This window comes from Vanellus vanellus, assembly GCF_965231255.1.
Source record: "Vanellus vanellus genome assembly, chromosome: 2".
Lineage (NCBI taxonomy): Eukaryota > Metazoa > Chordata > Aves > Charadriiformes > Charadriidae > Vanellus > Vanellus vanellus.
The window spans coordinates 21,489,628-21,509,143 of NC_138906.1; the positions used below are offsets into that span (position 1 = coordinate 21,489,628).

The window sequence follows — 19,516 nt, forward strand, 5'->3', positions numbered from 1 at the left end:
TTGGAGATATTCAGAAGAGGACTGGGCACAACTCATCTTCACAACCCATCCCAAGCAACCTGCTCTAGTTGACTATGCTTTGACAATTTTCAGAGGTCCCTTCCAGCCTCAACTTTTCTGTGGTTCTGTGATATAGAAACACAGAGGCAAGAAGGTTTAGAAAAGCCACACAGAAGAACTCGTGCTGTTAAAATGTTAGAGCAGAAGTTGTTCTTGCAGTTTCTTCCTGGAGAGCAGAGAGGCTGGCTGTCCAGGAGTACAACTGTAGCTCAGACTCCTTTGCTTCATCTGTACTAGCAAATCAAAGATTGATATGAAACTCAGTTGAATATGCTGTTAAATTACTAAAATGGTGCCAGGCACACAGGCTTTAGCCTGTGCTAGTTACTCTCTCCCAGGCGGTTCCTAGGTATGGCTCTGTCCATGGCCAAGCCAACTTCTGCTCTTCCCAGGCAGTTTGGATGTGGTGACCCTGTTTTGGACAGTAGGAGAGTTGAACAGTATTGATGTGGGCTGCTCCATGCCAGTTAGCCTCAATACCAGAGAGCTTTGCTAGATGCTTTTTAATTTACTAGCACAGATGTAGCCTTAAAGGCTGGGTGCCTGGATCCATAGCTGGTAATCTGGCAACCTGAAGAAATGTATCTTTTGCCAAAGATCTAGCTCCCATGCTCATGAATCAGCTATATTTTCAAGGCAGGACCTCATCAGTATTTTATAACTGATATGAAACCAGGGGACTAGACACTGTGTCTGAGCCAGAAGCTGCTGGAGATAGAGCTTCAAGTGTCAACTTCATTTATAAAAAATGGAAGAACCTTATGACATGAGAAGACATTAAAAGATGTATTAAAAGACTTAGAAAAAAAAAGGGTAAAAACATAAAAGTATTTGCATGGGAAATGTAAATATATATATTTAAAAATCTGAATAGCAACAATAAGTACGCTCTATTGTTCCATTTTATTTCTTATAGAGCAGGAATTTTGTTCTTTAAACAGCTCTGCTGACAGTATTCCCTGTACCCATTCTTCATAATATATCCAACTTGCCATCAAAACAGAACATTTAGTCTTTCACTGGTAAGCAATGCACAACCTGTATGTTTTTAAGCCAGATAATTCATCATATCCTTGAGGTTTTTTTCAAAGACACCTTTTTATTCCACAAAAACTATGTCTCGTGAAAATTGTTTTTTTTCCAGGTACTTGTTTTGGTCTCTGCCATAGCCTTTCACCATTTGGATTTCAGTGAAACTATGGATGTTCATCAAGTATGGAGTGTGGGCAACTGTCATCCAGACATTTTAGCTATGGTGTGCAGAGGTTTTCCTTTTACTTTTCTTGGCACCACAGATGCCTTGACCTTTCTCAAGTGAGATCTTCCTCACCTTGATTTGAGTAGAAGAGATGGTGCTAAACACATTGGAAATCTTCGTCTGTGGGTTTTGCTGAAAATGCCAACAGACCTCCATCAGCCAAAGGCTCACATGTACTGGTGCAGGAGGACAGATAGATGAAGGAGCATGGCACAACTGAGCTCTTCTGCAGACTTCAGCAATGGTTTTAAGTTTTAAATGTGTTCTAAGTTTTTGCAGTTTTAAGCAGATGCTTAAGAGATGCTTTAAGCACTTGGAAATGCTTTAGTTTGAATGTTGAAACTGTTTTTTTTTTGTGCATTTATTCTTGTGTTAAAAGTTATTTGTGAAAAGAACTCTGTGCTCCTGTGTGGTAGGAGGCTTCTTTCAGTGTAAACATCCATGTGAAGCCCCCAGGAATAATCTCAATGCAAGTAAGGAAGCGTGATTATATATCTAAGAGGCATTTGCAGTACAGTTCAGTTTTGGCAGAAGGCACATGGCTCTTTAAGCTTTAAAATATTATTTTAGTTCCTGAAATATACAGTTTTTGGAATCTGAAATATCTTTTAGTGTAAATTACAGCAGTTCCACAGAGGAAGCCGTGTGCTTTATCAGTGATTTGATGCAAGTTGGCTGGCACTCAGGTGATTTTAGTCACTGAGCTGCTTCAGAGTCTTCAGGCTTCTTCCCCACTAAGTTGCATGAAATTGGTGGAAACACACTTCTTGTTTCTATGAACAGACAGGGTTGGATGGCTCGATGTGTGCAAAGATTATCAGTAAGTCTGTAGAAAAAATAAATCTAGTGATTCCCCAGGGGTCAATACTCGGTCCAATTTTGTTTAATATATTCATTAATGACCTGGATGAGGGGACAGAGTGTATCCTCAGCAAGTTTGCTGATGATACCAAACTGGGTGGGGTGGCTGACACCCCAGAGGGCCGTGCTGCCATCCAGCGTGACCTGGACAGACTGGAGAGCTGGGCAGAGAAGAACCTAATGAGGTTCAACAAAAGCAAGTGCAAGGTCCTGCACCTGGGGAGGAAGAATGCTAGGCACCAGTATAGGTTAGGGGTGGACCTGCTGGGAAGTAGCTTGGAGGAGAAGGATCTGGGGGTTGTGGTAGACAGTAAATTATCCATGGCCCAGCAATGTGCCCTTGTCGCCAAAAAGGCCAATGGAATCCTGGGCTGCATAGGGAAGAGTGTGGCCAGTAGGTCGAGGGAGGTCATTCTCCCCCTCTACTCTGCACTGGTGAGGCCACAACTGGAATTCTGTGTCCAGTTTGGGGCTCCCCAGTTCAAGAGGGACAGGGAACTGCTGGAGCGAGTCCAGCAAAGGGCAGCTAAGATGATTGAGGGATTGGAGCATCTGCCTTATGAGGAAAGGCTGAGAGAGCTGGGACTCTTTAGCCTGGAGAAGAGAAGGCTGAGGGGAGACCTTATTATGGCGTACAAGTATCTAAAGGGTGGCTTGAAGGAGGATGGAGCCAGGCTCTTTTCAATGGTTCCCAGTGACAGGACGAGGGGCAATGGGCACAAGTTAGAACACAGGAAGTTCCGTTCAAATACACGGAAACAGTTCTTTACGGTGAGGGTGACAGAGCACTGGCACAGGCTGCCCAGGGAGGTTGTGGAGTCCCCTTCCCTGGAGATTTTCAAGACCCGCCTGGATGCAGTCCTGAGTAATGTGCTCTGGGCAATGCTGCTTTAGCAGGGGAGTTGGACTAGATGATCTCTAGAGGTCCCTTCCAACTCTGATAATTCTGTGATTCTGTGATTCTATGGAAATTGAGTTAAGGTTACATATAAATAATAAAATAATTTTCTGGATTGCTTTTCCCTTCATTTTTATAAAACAAGTATTTTTTTTTCTTTTTAAAAATAGTCTTGTTAGTAATAATCTGTATGTAATTGGAATAAAATTTAGAGAGAAAGTCATTTGCACTGTAGTGACAATGCAGAACAAAATACTTTTTTGTCAAAAATAGTTTACCAGCTGAACTGAACCCTGTCAGTTCAGGAATCTCTGTGGTCCTGCAACCTTGATTTATTAACTTCTTAAGATGACCATTTAATGGTTTAACTTTCTTTTATGCCAGCAGGGGAAAGAGGTGGTACTGAGCATGCACACAAATAACAGTTGTAGTACAAATAATAGTTTTTCAACGTGAGACTAGTTTATAGGTGTTTATGTGCAAGCTTCAGCTGTGAACGTGTTTCCTGCAAGTCATTGTGAACTTCAATACAGCAGCTACAAATAGTTTGCTTTGTATTTCCTATAATCTGTCTCTCTATCTCTTGCTCAAAGACACACATTCAGTTTTATTCCGAATGGATTCAGTTGCCCTCTGAGGGTTCTGGCCCAAAGGATCGAGCGGACGGGTTTGCAGGAGAGTAGTAAGAGGTGTAGAAGGGGCTCAGACAATGACATCTGACAGATTTGTAGCCTGCAGCATTTAGGAATAAGGAGGAGAGTTAAGAGACGTTGCATTTTCTTTTTTTTATGATTATGAATACCCTTCCAGGCCTTCTGTGTTCCTGTGGTGTAAATGCTATTTAATGGCTAAGCTGTGTGATTTGAAGCACAGGCTTTCCCTTACATCTTACACCTATCATGTCTTTTCACGATTAGTTCAGAGACTTTCTTTCTTCTCCATCTATCCTGTAATTCACCTTTTTGCATTTGCTCTAACAGCATGACATTGCTTCTACTCTTATAGGCTGAATTTTTACACAGCTCATGGAAATTACTTTTTTCTTGTGCGTTTTGTTGTAGGTAAAATACTTGGTTTATGTTTTGGAAAGCCCGTCTTTGTAAATTAGCTTAGGAATAGTTTGCATTCCTCTTATATGCTATTCAAGTAACATGGTTTTGTGTGTGACTATTTTACATCTTAAAAGATTTGTTGGTTAGGATATCGGCAGCCCTTCAGCAGCTGCTCTTTCCAAGAAGGGAGATGGAAAAGATTTCTTTGCCTTTTGATCTGAAGTTGTCGAGAGAGGCAGATCAACAGTGAGGTCTTTAGGCTAAAGGAATGGAAAGCTCAGATGTCATCATGTTCTGCTTGTTTGAGTAACTGTCTCTGTGGAAACTTGTGGGAGTCACCTCGAATGACATCCAGTGCAGTTGCTTTGGTCTCTGAAACAGTATTTGGGTAGAACTTAGGGTCTGTGTCCAAGAAAGTGATGAGAAAGTCCATGCCCTATCAGTTACCTAAAGCTTGTTCATTTGCCTGAGTCTTTATTGGAAATACGAAGAGCTGTGATGCCAACCACTATACTTTAATGGAAAGATATATGGTGGTATAGTTTCAGGCAGGGAGAAAAGAGAGAAAGCAAAGAGGGGAGAGTACAGCTGTTGTAGCAATACTGATGGAGCATTTAATTAGCAATGGCAACTGCACCTGATTCTACTCAAAATAATTAACAGTCCATGAGGAGCAGAGAGCATAATATATATAGAAACTCTGGAGTTCTTTGCAGATGATCTTATAGACCAGATCTTCTGTGAAATATGACATCCAGCGCCACAACTGTCGGTCATCATGAGGGGCCTATGAAATGTTACATGAAACTGTATTAAATTAATTTAATAATACGTTGACTTTTGCCAAGGATTTGCATTAAAAATTACAATGTTTGCTTTTGCATTCCCTTACCCTTTCAGCAGAATAGGCCAAAGCAGGCTTTACTGAGAGTATTCTTCACTTGCAAGCGAAAGCTGGATGTATCATCCAATAATTTTGTGTGGGTAAACGTGCTGTAATATGAAATCTTATATGCTATACTAGCAGAAACTATCTTTTATAAAATACTTGCGTTGTATAACATTTTTTCTTGTTCTATTAATACTAATTTTATCCAAGTGCATACATTAAAGGAGAATGTCGTGGTTTGTCCTCAGCCAGCAACAAAGAACCACAGGGCCGCTCGCTCGACTCCCACAGCCGTGGCAGAAATAGGCAGAAAAAGGCAAAACTCGTGGGTTGAGATGGTGCAGTTTAACAGAAAAGCAAACGGGAAGAGAAAAAAAACAATAACACCGATAAAGGAGTATAAGGACACGATAACAGTACCGCAGCGCACCAACCGGACCTGAACCCCCGCAGCCGCCCCCGAGTGGACTATCCTCCCCCCAGTTATAGCACATCACGTGGTATGGAGTACCTGCCTCCCCTGCCGGCTCCTTGGGGAAATTAACCCCATCCCTGCCGGAAACAGGGCATTACCCACCCCTTATTCCATACCATCTATGTCATGCCCAGATCTTACAGTTCCCATAGTCTATGGGCCATCCCTCAAAAATGTCCATTGAGCTCACTTAGTCCATGATGGTAGGCTCCATACGTGAGAACAATCTCTCAGGGCACATAAGATGGTGTGTGGTGCTGGACTGGTGCGTACTGTATTTGAAACTCGTAGCTGGTGTACCTGATGCAGTCCATGCCCACGGTCCACAGGTTGAAGATGTCGATCTCAAGGAAGTTGCTGGGCGCTAGCTGCTGAGGTCAATTCTTATTACATCGTCACTGCACTTTACTCAGTCTCATCAAAGTCCATCTGTCACTGATTTGGGTAATTCTTACTGCAGACCGTTGACAGCAGTAATAATGATAACATACACCAGCAGCAGGGTTATTTAACATCATAAAATTTTATTCATTGGCTATTCTCACCCAAAATCAAATCCCCATGAGGTACACATCGGACCTCCCCATCCTCTCGCATCACCCACCAACTGCACCCGGGTCCTTGTGCAAAAGCAATCCCACGGATGGGTTTGCCTTTGCCTGAGGCAGGGCTAACCCAAACTGTCTTCCCTAACATATTCTTCATATGCACTACAGGGGCTTTATCCCCTTCTACTGTACGTGGAAATTTTGATTGGGCAGGGCCAGCTCGATTGGCAGATCCCCTGGTGTTAACTAACCAGGTGGCTTTTGCTAAATGTGCATCCCAATGTTTGAAGGTCCCACCCCCCATGGCTCTCAGGGTAGTCTTTAGCAGTCCATTGTATCGTTCTATCTTACCCGACGCTGGTGCGTGATAGGGGATGTGATATACCCACTCAATGCCATGCTCTTTGGCCCAGGTGTCTATGAGGCTGTTTCGGAAGTGAGTCCCGTTGTCTGACTCAATTCTTTCTGGGCTGCCATGTCACCATAAGACTTGCTTTTCAAGGCCCAGGATAGTGTTCCGGGCGGTGGCATGGGGCACAGGGTATGTCTGCAGCCACCCAGTGGTTGCTTCCACCATTGTGAGCACGTGGTGCTTGCCTTGGCAAGTTTGTGGGAGTGTGATATAATCAATCTGCCAGGCCTCCCCATATTTATATTTTAGCCATCGTTTAGTTCATAAAGCTGCACAGATAACAGCTACTTAAAATATGTGAACAAGCAACTAGTAATTAGTAATTATTAGAAATATTGTATTTAATGTAAAAATACCAATCCATGCTTTCTCAAGGTATTTCTTTGCAGTATTAACTGATTTGAAACTTGTACTGTGATAAAAAAAAAAACTGGAAACCCTTCCAAAGAGGAAATAATTTCGAAATAAATAAAATCTGAAAATGGTAATAATAACAGGTCAAGTTCTTTATTTTTTAAGGCTGAAAAAAGGAAATACTGAATATTTTTTATCATCTGTGAGTTTGTATACACTATTATTTGTCAACCCTATTAGAAATTAAAGGCAGAATGGTGTCTCTGCCCTACTAATTTTGTCCTTTTCTGTTTGGCAAAAAAACAGCTTTTCCTTTTTTTTTTCCTCTAGCGCACATGTAAACATAACTCTGTTTAGTTTACTCTTTTTGCTGCTAGCTTGGAGTTGCTGATGTTGGCACAGTTTTAAAGAACAAATGCTTAACACACTGCAATTGCGGTTACAGAGGTAGCAATATTAAGATATTGGAGACAAGTTGTTTCCATCTCCCTTCTGGTCTCCTCCCCCAATTTTTTAATAGTGTCCAAATTACTTAAGTTACAATATCTGAGGTCTGCTACTATAGTTAGTTGCAGAAACAGTCCCTCTAAAGGGAGCAGTGCATAATGTAGATGGCTAAGCTCTGCAGGATGACAACCGCAGCTCCCAAGGAGGTCAATCAGTTGTAACCCAAGCTCAGTAGACTGTCTGATGACTTGGCAGATGCCTCTTGGCTTTTAGGGGTCCTAGATTTCCGGCCCTCTTGATAGCCATCTAGATAGTAGTTTTTGTGAGGTCAAAAAAAACTGTGATGTCTTTCTAGCACTTATTTCTCTTCTGTCTTCCAGGTGTCTTATTAGTTTCCCCTTGGTCCTATTTGCCATGTCTTTGAATCATAACTTTGGAATTCAGAAGCACCAATGACTTGTCTAATATAGCTTGGCTTTATAGCTTTGCAAAAGAAATAAAGAAAAGCAAAAAAAGATTAAAAGCTGGTAAGCTTACACAGAAGAGTTAAGAAGTAGAACACATGAAAGGTGGGAGCTAGAAGAAAAAATCTAGTCCATATTCAGTTTCTAGGTTTTGGGCTTATAAACTAGTTTTCTTCTTTAAGGTTTAGGAGAGCGCAACAGCTGCACTCCCATTTCATTCCAACTGTGATCTACTGATGTATGGCCTAACAGTTTTTCAGTGAATGAATGAGAATTTCATCTTTTAGTAACAAATATTCTTTCAGTCGATACTTTCTTGGAAGACAAAGACTTAATACAAGCAGTAAGCTGTAGATAATCACTCTTTCTGGATCTCTGATATTATTGTAATAGATTTTTGACATTAAAAATTTCAGAATGAAAGTTCTATTGTATTTCTTGCATTAGAAAAGCTGGCAGAGAAAAAGGCATTATTAGGATAGATTCAAGTTTTACTTCTTGTGGATGGACTTGGCATCAGAAAGCCTTACATTTAGATGTTTGTTTAGATGTTGCATTTAAATCCCCATACTGAGTGCTTCTGATTGCCTAGGAGCTTTTGAAGCTGCCTGATCTGGTCTTAAGTATGTGTTTATAAGATGGTATGGGCAAGATTTCCTCAGCATGACTAAGTGAACAGCTGAAATTGGAGTGTTTCTTGAGCTTCACAAAGTAGCTTTAATTTCTGCTAATAGAAGGAGTTTAGACAATGTTACCCGACTGGATATGTGTTCAGGCTCAGAGAAGACGAGAGTTAGGTGTAGAGCCTGTGACTGAGCTTGATTTACAATCTGCTTGTCAGGATTTGCAGTCACATAGGGCTGTACAAAATCCTACGCCAGATGGGTTGTGGTGTTTACTGTCCCTACAATTTTCCTTTGTAAATATGCTGTCTCACTACTGAAACAGTATTTTTCCAATATTCATGTTATGAATGTAGTTTTTATCTTACGCCGTTTCTTTGTTATGCCATGATATTTAATGTGAAGAAATCTTTTGAAATCCTCCTTGATTAACATTTAAGAGAGGTCACTTTAGCATATCTTATACTGCTGCTTGGGGGGGACCTTTTGTGTCTTCATCAGTCATGAGAAAGCTTGACTTGCTATATGAGCACAGAAGGAGCTGTTCGTTGTGTGGCAGGCTGAGGTATAATGCTGCTCTGATGTGATGATGATTTTCTATTAAAAGTGCCTTATGGTGTATGAAGTATAGGAATAGGTTAGATGTGCCATTGGAACATCAGGGAAATAATGTTTGTTAAGCTACTTGACTTGTAAAGATGCATTTTATCGTAACATGGTGTTCCTTTTGGTAATGAAATGATTAAATGAGGTACCTATATAGTCTTTGACACATTTCATTGACTACAAGTAGATTTTATTACCTGGGGAAGACTTACATAAATGATTTAAGTATACATACATGTGATTAGAAATCAGATGATGAAATGACAGTATTTGGAAGAAAGAAAACTACAAAACTTTTGACTGTAAACCCATCCAGATTTGGTAGTCTTGATGTATAAGATGGGAATCCCTGGAGTTAGTCATGTACAGAAATACTGACTTGTGGTAAGCAGAGAAAGCATTTACATGAGTAATTTTTTTTTTTTTTTTGCATAAAAGTTCTTATTACTTGAAAAGATTCCAGAATTTGGGGGAGAGGGGGAGAACACATTTATCATAAGTAAGAGCAGAATTTAGAAACTACTTGCATAATTCAGTGTCATGCTGCTTGAGATACTGATCCATTGCTGGTAGAATAAGTAAAGTTGTATTAAAATTTGCCACTGCTGTATGCATGAATTATACCCCAGTCAAACATAGAACTTGAACAAACCTTCACTGTAGAGGTTTGATAAAGATCTATATATGTAGCATGTCAGGACTGCTGAAGTAGGCAGACCAAACATTTAGACCTGTGCAAAACGTGCTGCTTTTATGGAGTATCTCTCTGTAATCTTGCTGAAATTTAAAGAAGACCGCAAGATTTTGAAGGGATAAAAAAAATAGGCCATAACAACTATGGGTCATATGGTATGTTTTTTTTCTACTCTGCTAGATCTGCTGCTGTAAATCAGCAAGTGAAGTTAGTGAGAAACTTGGCTTCAGTCTGTGTAATTTTGCTGCTCATATTCATGGACTTTTGTCTCCTGGATATTTTGAAAGAAATAATAATAATCACACCACCTGGAAGAAAAGAATTTGGAAATATTGAGGCACCAGCCTTTTATTGTGCCACTGGTGATCACTTTAAATTATATAAAAGCAAAGTTTCCTGAAACACTTGTGGAGTTTTCTGTGTCTAAGTAATGTATAAACCCAGGTGAGCTCTGGGTGAACTCTCTGGGTGATCTAGCAGTGGCGAATGGTAAGATACGTGTGTGTCTTCTCCCTTCTTGACTGATTTCCTGTGCTCTTTGACAGATTTTGCTCTTGCAGTCATATTTTTGTTTATTGTTTTGTTTTGCCACAGTTGCTTCCACCTTCCAAGTCTCCTTGAACTTGTTATGCATCTTTTGTGGATCCTCCTCCAGCAGTGGCTCTCACTTTTTGATCTGTTGTCAATACCAATTAATGTGCTGCCGATGGCTTCCTGCACAGCTCTGGGCTATCCTGTAGTTCTCAGTGTGCTACTGATTCATTTTCTTTCCCCAAGCATTGGCATCCCATAGCTGAGAAATAGGTAAATTATTGAAATGGTGAGTGCCTGGCTCCACTGAAAATTCTGGCTGTTCTACTTTTGACATCCATGGTGCTTGGATTTTACTCTTTTTGATCTTTTTTGCTAAATCCACATGCAACTTGGCTGGGATCTGTATTATAACAATTCTTTTTATTATATGGTAAGTTTCTTAAATATGAACTGTGTCCCTCCTACTGTATTTTTTCAAATCTTTAAAATGAAAAGGTTTTGACCTGAATTTCTCAAGAAGCAAGACTCACCTGTCTCCTTAACAATGTATTTTTCTATGTATAATAAATCCGAAATTGCACAAGAGATTTAAAATAAAAATGTACAAAATGGGAAAAATACGAGTATCAGCTAAGAGCTGGAGGATTTTTTCATTGAGAAACCATTTTGGGTAGGAAGCTGGAAGACAGCAATCCTTGGTGGTTAGAGCATGTGCCCAGCTGCCTACGTGATGCAGTGCTGGTGGGGGCCTGGCAGCACTTGTCCTTCTGTCCTCACTGACCCTGCTCAGAGCAGTTCTCAGGGAAACTGATTGAAATCGAAATCTCGGTATGGGAGCACTGCAAATTCAGACGAACTATTTATCTGCTGACTGATATCTGAAAATGTATTTGGTTTCTTGCATCTTGGTATTGTAAGTACAAAGTAATTTGATGTCGTTTCCTCTATGCATTTTTCTTAAAACTTACCAAATACTGGCCGCTTGAGGAACGTTACTGCTTTTGGATATAGGCTATGAAAATGTTGGAAATTTACAAGATTGTACTTCTTTTTCAAAATAAATTTGCTTTAAAATTCTAAAATAAGCTACTGTAGGTTCCAGATCTTCTATCTAGACCTGTTTTCCACAGCCACCCCTTCTGCCAGTGATTAAAAGATCGCTATGTAGTCCACTTCTCTGTGACTTCAGGTGTTCTTCATCTTAGGACATACATTTGCAGAGCTAACCACTATTTTGATACAGTAGAATTTCTGTATGCAATTTCAAATGGTGAGAGCCCTGAAATTTGACATTAGCATTTGCTACTCAATTTTTACACTGTTTTCTCTGAAATGTTAACGTCATTTTCTGCCTTGCTGTTTTTCAGTAAATGGCTCATTTTTTCAGCCTCTAGCAGAGGACACTAATGCATTAACCTGTGTCTTGGGGCCAGATACAGTTGGAATATTTAATATGGTCCCTAACCTTAGCTTTTGTAGGGAGCCCCAGATACGGGTCTCTGTAGACAGGTATCAAGTGCAATTCTGGTAGCATAATGATGTGCAACATGTGTCTGGTTGTATGATAGTGTGATATGTGGCCTTTCACTCGCTCCAGGAGCACGGATGTTATAGCTTACCCCAACAAGCAGGTGCAATATCCTTGCTTGTAACATTTTTTTTTTTTTCATGGATCTTACTGTTTGCTAAATCTCCTCCAAACCAATACAAGCTCATCTCTCTAGCGGAATTTTCTCATAAGCAGGAACTTGTATTTAGCTAGCATACTGGAGCAACTTTAACTTCAAATAAAAAGTACAGATGCACAAATTAAATATCTGAAAAAGTAAGTCCCTTGAACAGTAGAAGAAAAAGATAGAACATATTTTCCATAGCAAACTAATTGCATCCAGAGTATCTATTCTTCATACAGTGGGGTAGATACCAGTAGCCAAAGAGAATGCCACCTTCAGAGTAATTTGTGGAGGATTGTGAAATCTTCCTTGTACACTTCATTGCCTGAGTTCTGCCGTACTGGAGCTGTATTATCCAGTAGTTACATTATTCCTCCTCCAGAAGCCTTTATAATTACATGCGAATAAGTGATCTCACACAGAAAGTTCAAAACAAACCAGAAAACCCAGAGAAATCCCTCCTGGAGCTTCAGAGCTGAAAGCGCAACCGAGCAAGAATTTCAAAGCCAGAAGTCAGCTGTGGGCAAGATTTCCCTCCTGCTGCTTCTTTCTCTGCTGTTGTGCATTTTGCATGTCTTTTCTGTGAATGGCACGGTTTCAAGGTAAGGAGTGGAAAGCAGTCCCATGCCTCTTCAAACCTGGTGGTAAGCTGCCAGTTTAAACACTCCCTGGCTGAGCACAACTTAATTTACCCAGGGAAAAGGGGATAAGGTATTATTTCATCTCATGTCTTTTATATGAGAGTTAATTGGAGATCTCCTGTGTTTCTCCTCTGTGTTTTTGTGCTGTTTGTGGATGTGGGCTCAGATCACAACAGATTGGGGCCTTGCAGGCCCAAGATGGAGCTTCCCTAACCTGTCCATCAGTTGTTGTGAGCTTGGGTTGCATCCAAACTGCTACATCATTGTCCACTATTTAATTTCAATTTGAAACTTTTGCGTACACTATACTGAAATGCTAATTATAAAAGGATAACTAGCTTTTATAGTTTTTTGTAATTCTTGTAAGATTGGTTTAATTTTATTTTGTTATTTTTCAGGGCTTTTTTTTGTTCCACCCCGTACTACTGCAACTGAAAATAAGTGTATTTTTTCCTTTTTTTCTGTCCTAACCTTATCTTTTAGACTTTGCTTTAATTAGAACAGTTACTACAAACAAAAATTAGGAGAAGACAGATATAGCCTAACGTGACAGCCCGTGATGGTAATTGGTATTATGAAAAGATGTAATGGAGCTGAAACTCTGCTTAGGAGAATAATTTTGATTTGTGTAGTTTGTGGCTGTTCTCTGATTAAAAGATATCATAGATTGTATGTTGCAGGCAATTTACTGAATAGATATTCTAGGGGATTGATAACCTAACAGAAGTCTAGTAATTATGACAAGGGTTATAATTCTGTAACTGTGAACAGTTAATGTTACAGTTAGAAAATATACACGCACACAAAAATCTCCTAGTCATATCGTAAATGTTGGATAAGTCAGAATGAGGCATGAGCAAATTAATTTCAGTACATGCTTGAATTTATCTCAGGCTTCGAATCTGACCTTTTTCAAAAGAGGGAAAGCTGAATCTTCATCCCATTATCTCTCAGAACATGTTATTTATTCCATTTGTTGGTTTGAAAGCATGGAAAAGGTGATGAAAACCTTACAGCTAAACAGGTATTTGGGAAAATTTCTATGCTTAGTCATTGGAAAAGCCAAGAAACTTTCAGGTACTTTCCTGAATTCTTGGATGTTTTACTGATATTGTTTCCAAATATCAAAAGTGAAGTTTCCTCATAAGGAGCCAGAGATTGAGTTGTGGTTTGATTTATTAATCAAGCTGTGCAGCTGAAGCAGGCAATACAGTAGCCCACAGCAGAGACACCATACTGTGTATCCTGATTTGTTCTGGAACTTCTTGTATAGGTCTTTATACAGGATTAATCCTAATAGCATTAGCGCGGTAAGACATATTGCTAAGTAGACTTAGACTACTAACAAAGACTTAAAACAAACAAAAAAAATCCTTTGGACATTGCTATTAAATAGCTGACATGACATCAACCTCTTTAACCAATTCCCGGCTTTTTCTCAGACATCATCTTGGACAAAAGGGAAACTGAACAACGGATTACCAGGATAGCACTGTCAGCCTTTTGAATTAAAGGCTGTTGCCATCCAGTTACTCGTCCTTATTCAGAACATTGTAACAAAATGTCGTAGACTCTTAAACTGACAGTTAAAAAAGCACATTTGATCATTTTAACACTTGTGTTTACAAGCCTTCTATTTCAGTCAAAAGTATCGGATGATACAATACATCTTGGATCTTTTTCAGATAATTTAGTACCTTAAATACTGATATTTTTAATGATCCTGAAGACGTACTATCAGTAAGCATAAAACAAATGTGAAAGCTGAAGATAGGATTTAAATTTAACACTAGTCTTTTTAATGGTTTTGAGGCAAGAATTTTCATAAATTAGAAGGGATATATCAAAACCCTGGTCTTTCTGGTTTGATATACTGTGTAGGTGGTTTCATAAATCAGCTACAGTTACAATGACAACTCATAGTAGAATGCTCTGCTAATTTAATTTTCCTAAATGATTCTTTTTTTTTTTAATCACTGTAATACATTGTGATAAATGGTTAATATGATCAACTTAAAGGCCAATTTAAATTTCAGCAGTTTTTTTTTTCTTCTGTCACGTGTATTGTTTACTTCCATGGTCGCGTGCACATACTCTTCATTGATATAATCCGTTTACATAGTAATTTCAAGCACAATAAAGCACTGCTTGTTCAAGGCTAAGCATACCTTTTTTACTTGAAGTACGGAGCTACTGCTTCTAAAATAAGTGATGATACATCGGTTCTTAAGTGGTTTGCTCTGACTGTTGAAATACTTGTGAACTTCTGAATACTAATTGTGGAAGAAACCATTTCTTTGGCAAATGATCAGAAGTAAAAACTGGTGTGTGGTAGGGACAAGACATATGTTCCTGTGCTTCAAATTTGGAAGCCCGGGTTTGCATGTTCTCTGCTGCTGTTGCTAACAGGTCCCCAAGGGCTGTGACTGTGACACCTGCCTCTGTGTTGTCCACACGTTTCTCAAGGGGGCTGGGCTGAAAAACCCCATCTGAGCTGACTCCCACTCCGCATGTTAAAAGGGATTGAGTACAGGGGATTGCTGCGATTATAGTAGCAGGGTCATGGTATGTAACCACAATGGAAAGCAGTGCCATGAAAGTTTGTGGGAATGCTCTTGGCATTCAACATGTGCATGACATCGTTTTTTAGTTGCCTGTGTGGCAGCTGACTTTTTGGGGGGGCAGGCATTCTGTCATCTACATGAGTACATGGATATCTGAACGGCTGCTATTTTTTTAAGGTGTGCATTATGCACTGTTCATTGCTACAATCTTCTTTGGATATCAGCAGGCCCTGGCTGTGAGGTGGCTTGTTGCCTTCCCCATCTGTCTGTTGCTGCTTTCCAAACAGGGCTTATGACCCTCCTTGTGGCCAGTCTGGCATTTCTTCTTCTCCTCTATACAGAAGAAGGAAGGCTGAGATAGAAGAGGGAAAAGAAAGAAAAAAAAAAGAAAAGAAAAGAAAAGAAAAGAAAAGAAAAGAAAAGAAAAGAAAAGAAAAGAAAAGAAAAGAAAAGAAAAGAAAAGAAAAGAAAAGAAAAGAAAAGAAAAGAAAAGAAAAGAAAAGAAAAGAAAAGAAAAGAAAAGAAAAGCCCTTCTGGAAGTATCTTCCTTGTCCCAAGGTATTACACTGTGCTGATACCATCTGCTTCATGCAAGAGTGGGTTCCAGTTGATGTCCTCTAAGCAAAACCTAGTTCTCCCTCCCTGTGTGTTGCTGGAGCTGTGGCTAGGCCATTTGTCTGGCTGGCGTTGGCTGGCTCTAAGGGGGGTGGTGGTGAAAAGGGAGGAAGACAGGCAGCAGGGTATGCAGCACTCCCAGTGGAGTGCTCTCTGGCCAAGGCTACAGCTTAGGTGGGACTTGGGATGACTTGGCTGTAACTACAAAAGAATAGGCTGGAGGGTGCCATGCCTAGAAATTTTGTTTTCTAGTTTGCAGTGACATGAGCTATCCAAGACCAGTGGCTAACATAACGGGTGGGAATGTGTTTCACCATAAGCTTTTAAACTTAAATTGACATTATTCGTCCACGTGCCGGTATCCAACCTAGGATGGATCTTACATTTCTGTCAGGAAAAACTTCCTTCCACCCAAGTGTTGCACCTTTGCTCTTTCTGTACAGTTATTAGCACTTGGGAACCTGAAATCCCCAGGTTGTCCCATATTTCTTCTCCGTTTTCCCTGCGTGGTGACACCGTAAATGAGGGGATGTTCCACAGCCGCTTGATGCATCAGTCTACAGTGCAGAAGTCTGGCAATGCAGGATGTTGTCTGATGGGGGGGGATCAGGCCTGTAGCAGAGACTGGACTGTATGAAATCCAGGCAGTATTTCTCATCAAGTAATGCTTTTGTATTTCTGAACGGGAAATATTCAGCTTTTGGCTAAAACCCTGAAATCCTTCTGAATTTTTCATGGGTGTATTTTTTTTCTTTCAGATAAAAATAAAGTATTTTTTACTGAAACCATGCAGTTCGTGGAAATACAACTTGTAAATGGAAAATTGTTGTGGTTTAGAATGAAATACAATTTTAAATGAAAATATGTATAACTTTTACAAGACACAGAAATTTTATGATGGAGCTATAGCGACTGAACTAGTTGCTGAAAGAACACATTAGACATAATCTGAAGTTTAAATGTGGAAATGTTTAATGCTGCATATCCTCAGTCTTCAGGCGCTTCCTTACTGCTTAGTCCATCTGTAGAAATGATGCTGCAAATGTTATTGTGTCTAATATGCTATGCCTGTCCTCTTGTACCTCTGAAACATTAGAGGCACAAATGGGGTAGCTGGCAGACATGGGAAGCTGTGAGTGGTAACTGAAGGCAGTAGCGCCTCGCATGGTTGTAAGGTGAATGTTTAGGTTTGAGACTGAAGATGCTGGAAAGTAATTAGTAAGAATCAGTATCCTCATAGTGTTGCTGGCTCATAATAATATACCTATTTTGGGATAGGCTGTTTAGTTTTATTTCCCTCTTTTTGCGGTCTTTCCTATACTAGAACTTTTTTTTTGGCTGTAAAGTTGCAGGATAAATCCATGAAAATTAATAAATCACGGTTCTGTAAATCGGTAGGATTTGACTATTAAAATTGTGTATAAAATGCCAAAGCAAATAGTAGGAATATATTGTAAAGGTGTAAAATTTCAAATGAAGAGAGAGACGCCTGATAGATTGCAGTTCTGAGACACTACAACCTTTGGTACTGGATACTACAGCACTGTATTGACACTGACCATTAAAGTATTTGACCTGTCTGTACCCGGAATGTATCTGCCTTGATCCTTCTGGTTTTTGCACTAATGGATTTAAGACACCACGGTACTCCAGCTGTACTCATTAATGTAACTTCAGTTTCTGTAAAACACTTCAGTTTTAAAGCCTTTTAGTTTAGTCTTCGTTCAGGACATGATTATACCAAGACAATGCAGTTAAACATAGTTTTATTCACTCTATTGAAAACAAATTTTGGCCAGTCAGTTTCTGCAGTCGGTGGGTGGGATAAATGGGTGGGATTTACAGGAACCTGTTCATGTTGTTTCTGCAAGGCATGACTGACATAATATTTTTAGAGGAAATACTTTTAACACAAACCCAGTAAACTAGGAAAGAGTTCTGTACACCGTAGGAAAGAGGGCTGGGATGCATTTGACTTTCTCGCATCTGTAAATATTTACCATTCGGCTTGTGCTTCTTCTTCTAGACATTACCCAAAGCAGTCCTTCACTACAGTGGCTGATACACCAGAAAATCTTCGCCTGAAGCAACAAAGTGAATTGCAAAGTCAGGTAAATCAAATAATTCTTTTGCCTCATTAATTTTAGAATGTCAGTCCACTTCTCTATAGGTATTCTAAGTAGTAGTGGTAGTATTTCTTCATACTGATACGTAGTAGCATTCTAATTTAATTGTAAAAAATCTTTGTAGGTTGGTGTAACACTGCAAAACTCAGTGTTCTTAGTGCTCTCACTTATACTAGTTACCATACTATGTTACGTGCTGGTTACTGTACTAGTTACATACATTAAGTCCGTTGACATTACTGAAATCCTTCATTTTCAACAGTATACGAAGTACCTAAGTAGTTTTTAATGTCTGAAATGTTATAGCTCAACCCAGAGGGTTCATTTGTGTTAGACAAACTGTCATTGTTAGCTTGCATCAAACTTAGTCATAAAATAGCTGTGTGATCAGCAAACAATTAATTTGTCATTAGCAAACATTTAGAAGCCTTTAATACTTGTAAATGCTGAACTGACTGAACGATCAGTTTATAGATCCATTATGTCCTCTGTGAACTCATATATGGAGCAGTCTGTTATCAATCAAAACTTATGTAGGTTAATAAGAAATACATTGAAATTGAAATGTAAAAAGAAAGGCGGGGGGAATGGCAGTGAAGATGTGACTCAAACATGATGTTTGTTTTTTTATTGTTACTTCATAGTCCAAAATGTACAGTTCTTATTGATATTAATTTCTTAATATCTGGACAACCTCCCTCTTCCCCCTTCCCCCCAATATAACTTTCCTATTGTTTGATTTTATGCAACACTGGAAATTGGCCTGGCTGTGTGAGACAATTGATATTAATTTATTGCATTTTATTTTGTGAAAGTTGTGGTTGGTTTTGTGGGTTTTTTTTTTGTTTTGTTTTTGTTTTTGTTTTTTACTATTGTGGTTTTAGTCTAAATTTAGTTGTAATCTCTCATTATAAATTGATAATTATCATTGTCAATTAATGTAGTAAAACGCTGTAGCAGAAAGCAGACAGTAGGCAACAAGAGCTTTCTTGTTTGGGGACTTCTCTGTAGGTTAATGGGTAAAATCAAAGGAGTGCTGAAGAGAAATGCAAGCACAGATATTTAGTGTGACACAAATTTTTCAAAATTCTTTACCTTTTCCCATTACGGTTATTGATTATAAAAGTTAGACAAATTCTTTCATGTTGAAATTCTGCCATCTGGAAAGAGAAGTTTGTGGAATGTACATCTCATCTTGACTTGAGTGGATTTTAGAGTGGAGTTGCTTCATTTTCTTGTAGTTCAGTGGCTCTGTGTACGTTAGTTACCGTTCTGTCACAGAGTTAAGAGGCACTTGTAAACTTCTATTTACAGGTCTGTTTAAAAGAATATAAACTTTGAGCCCACTCTTTTTTTAGTGGCTTGATGGAAAATGCTGGGATTCAGGAGAATAATAAAATTTTACTCCTCTTTCTGTTGGTTTTTCACTGAATTGTCTTTGTATCTGCACACACAGCCACATGCACATGGATATATGCAAATCTCGGGCCAAAAATTAAAGCAATCAGGTGCCCATGGTTCCCTCTGTCTGCTTATCCCTGGGATATCAATTACACCATGGGTGAGTTTGCCTGCTGGGACTTTATAAGGATTCAGGTACATGACTCTAATTTGGTGACAGCTCTCTGGTGGTGGGCAGAGTGGAAGAGAAGCCAACTGACTTCCTCATGGTTATGTCACCTGCCTCAGGAGCCCGTGGTGAAAAAGGCTGAGGCAAAGATT

The 19,516-nt window shown here is 39.4% G+C and overlaps 1 protein-coding gene across 1 annotated transcript in view; it reads left to right on the forward strand.

Annotated features, from left to right (window-relative positions):
- LOC309669372 (LIM zinc-binding domain-containing Nebulette) overlaps positions 1–19,516 on the forward strand; it is a 271,330-nt gene that overhangs the window by 65,323 nt on the left and 186,491 nt on the right. The window contains exon 3 of the mRNA XM_082480017.1: positions 17,695–17,779. Within this exon, the coding sequence (XP_082336143.1) occupies positions 17,695–17,779 (85 nt within the window). The remainder of the gene's footprint in view (positions 1–17,694; positions 17,780–19,516) is intronic.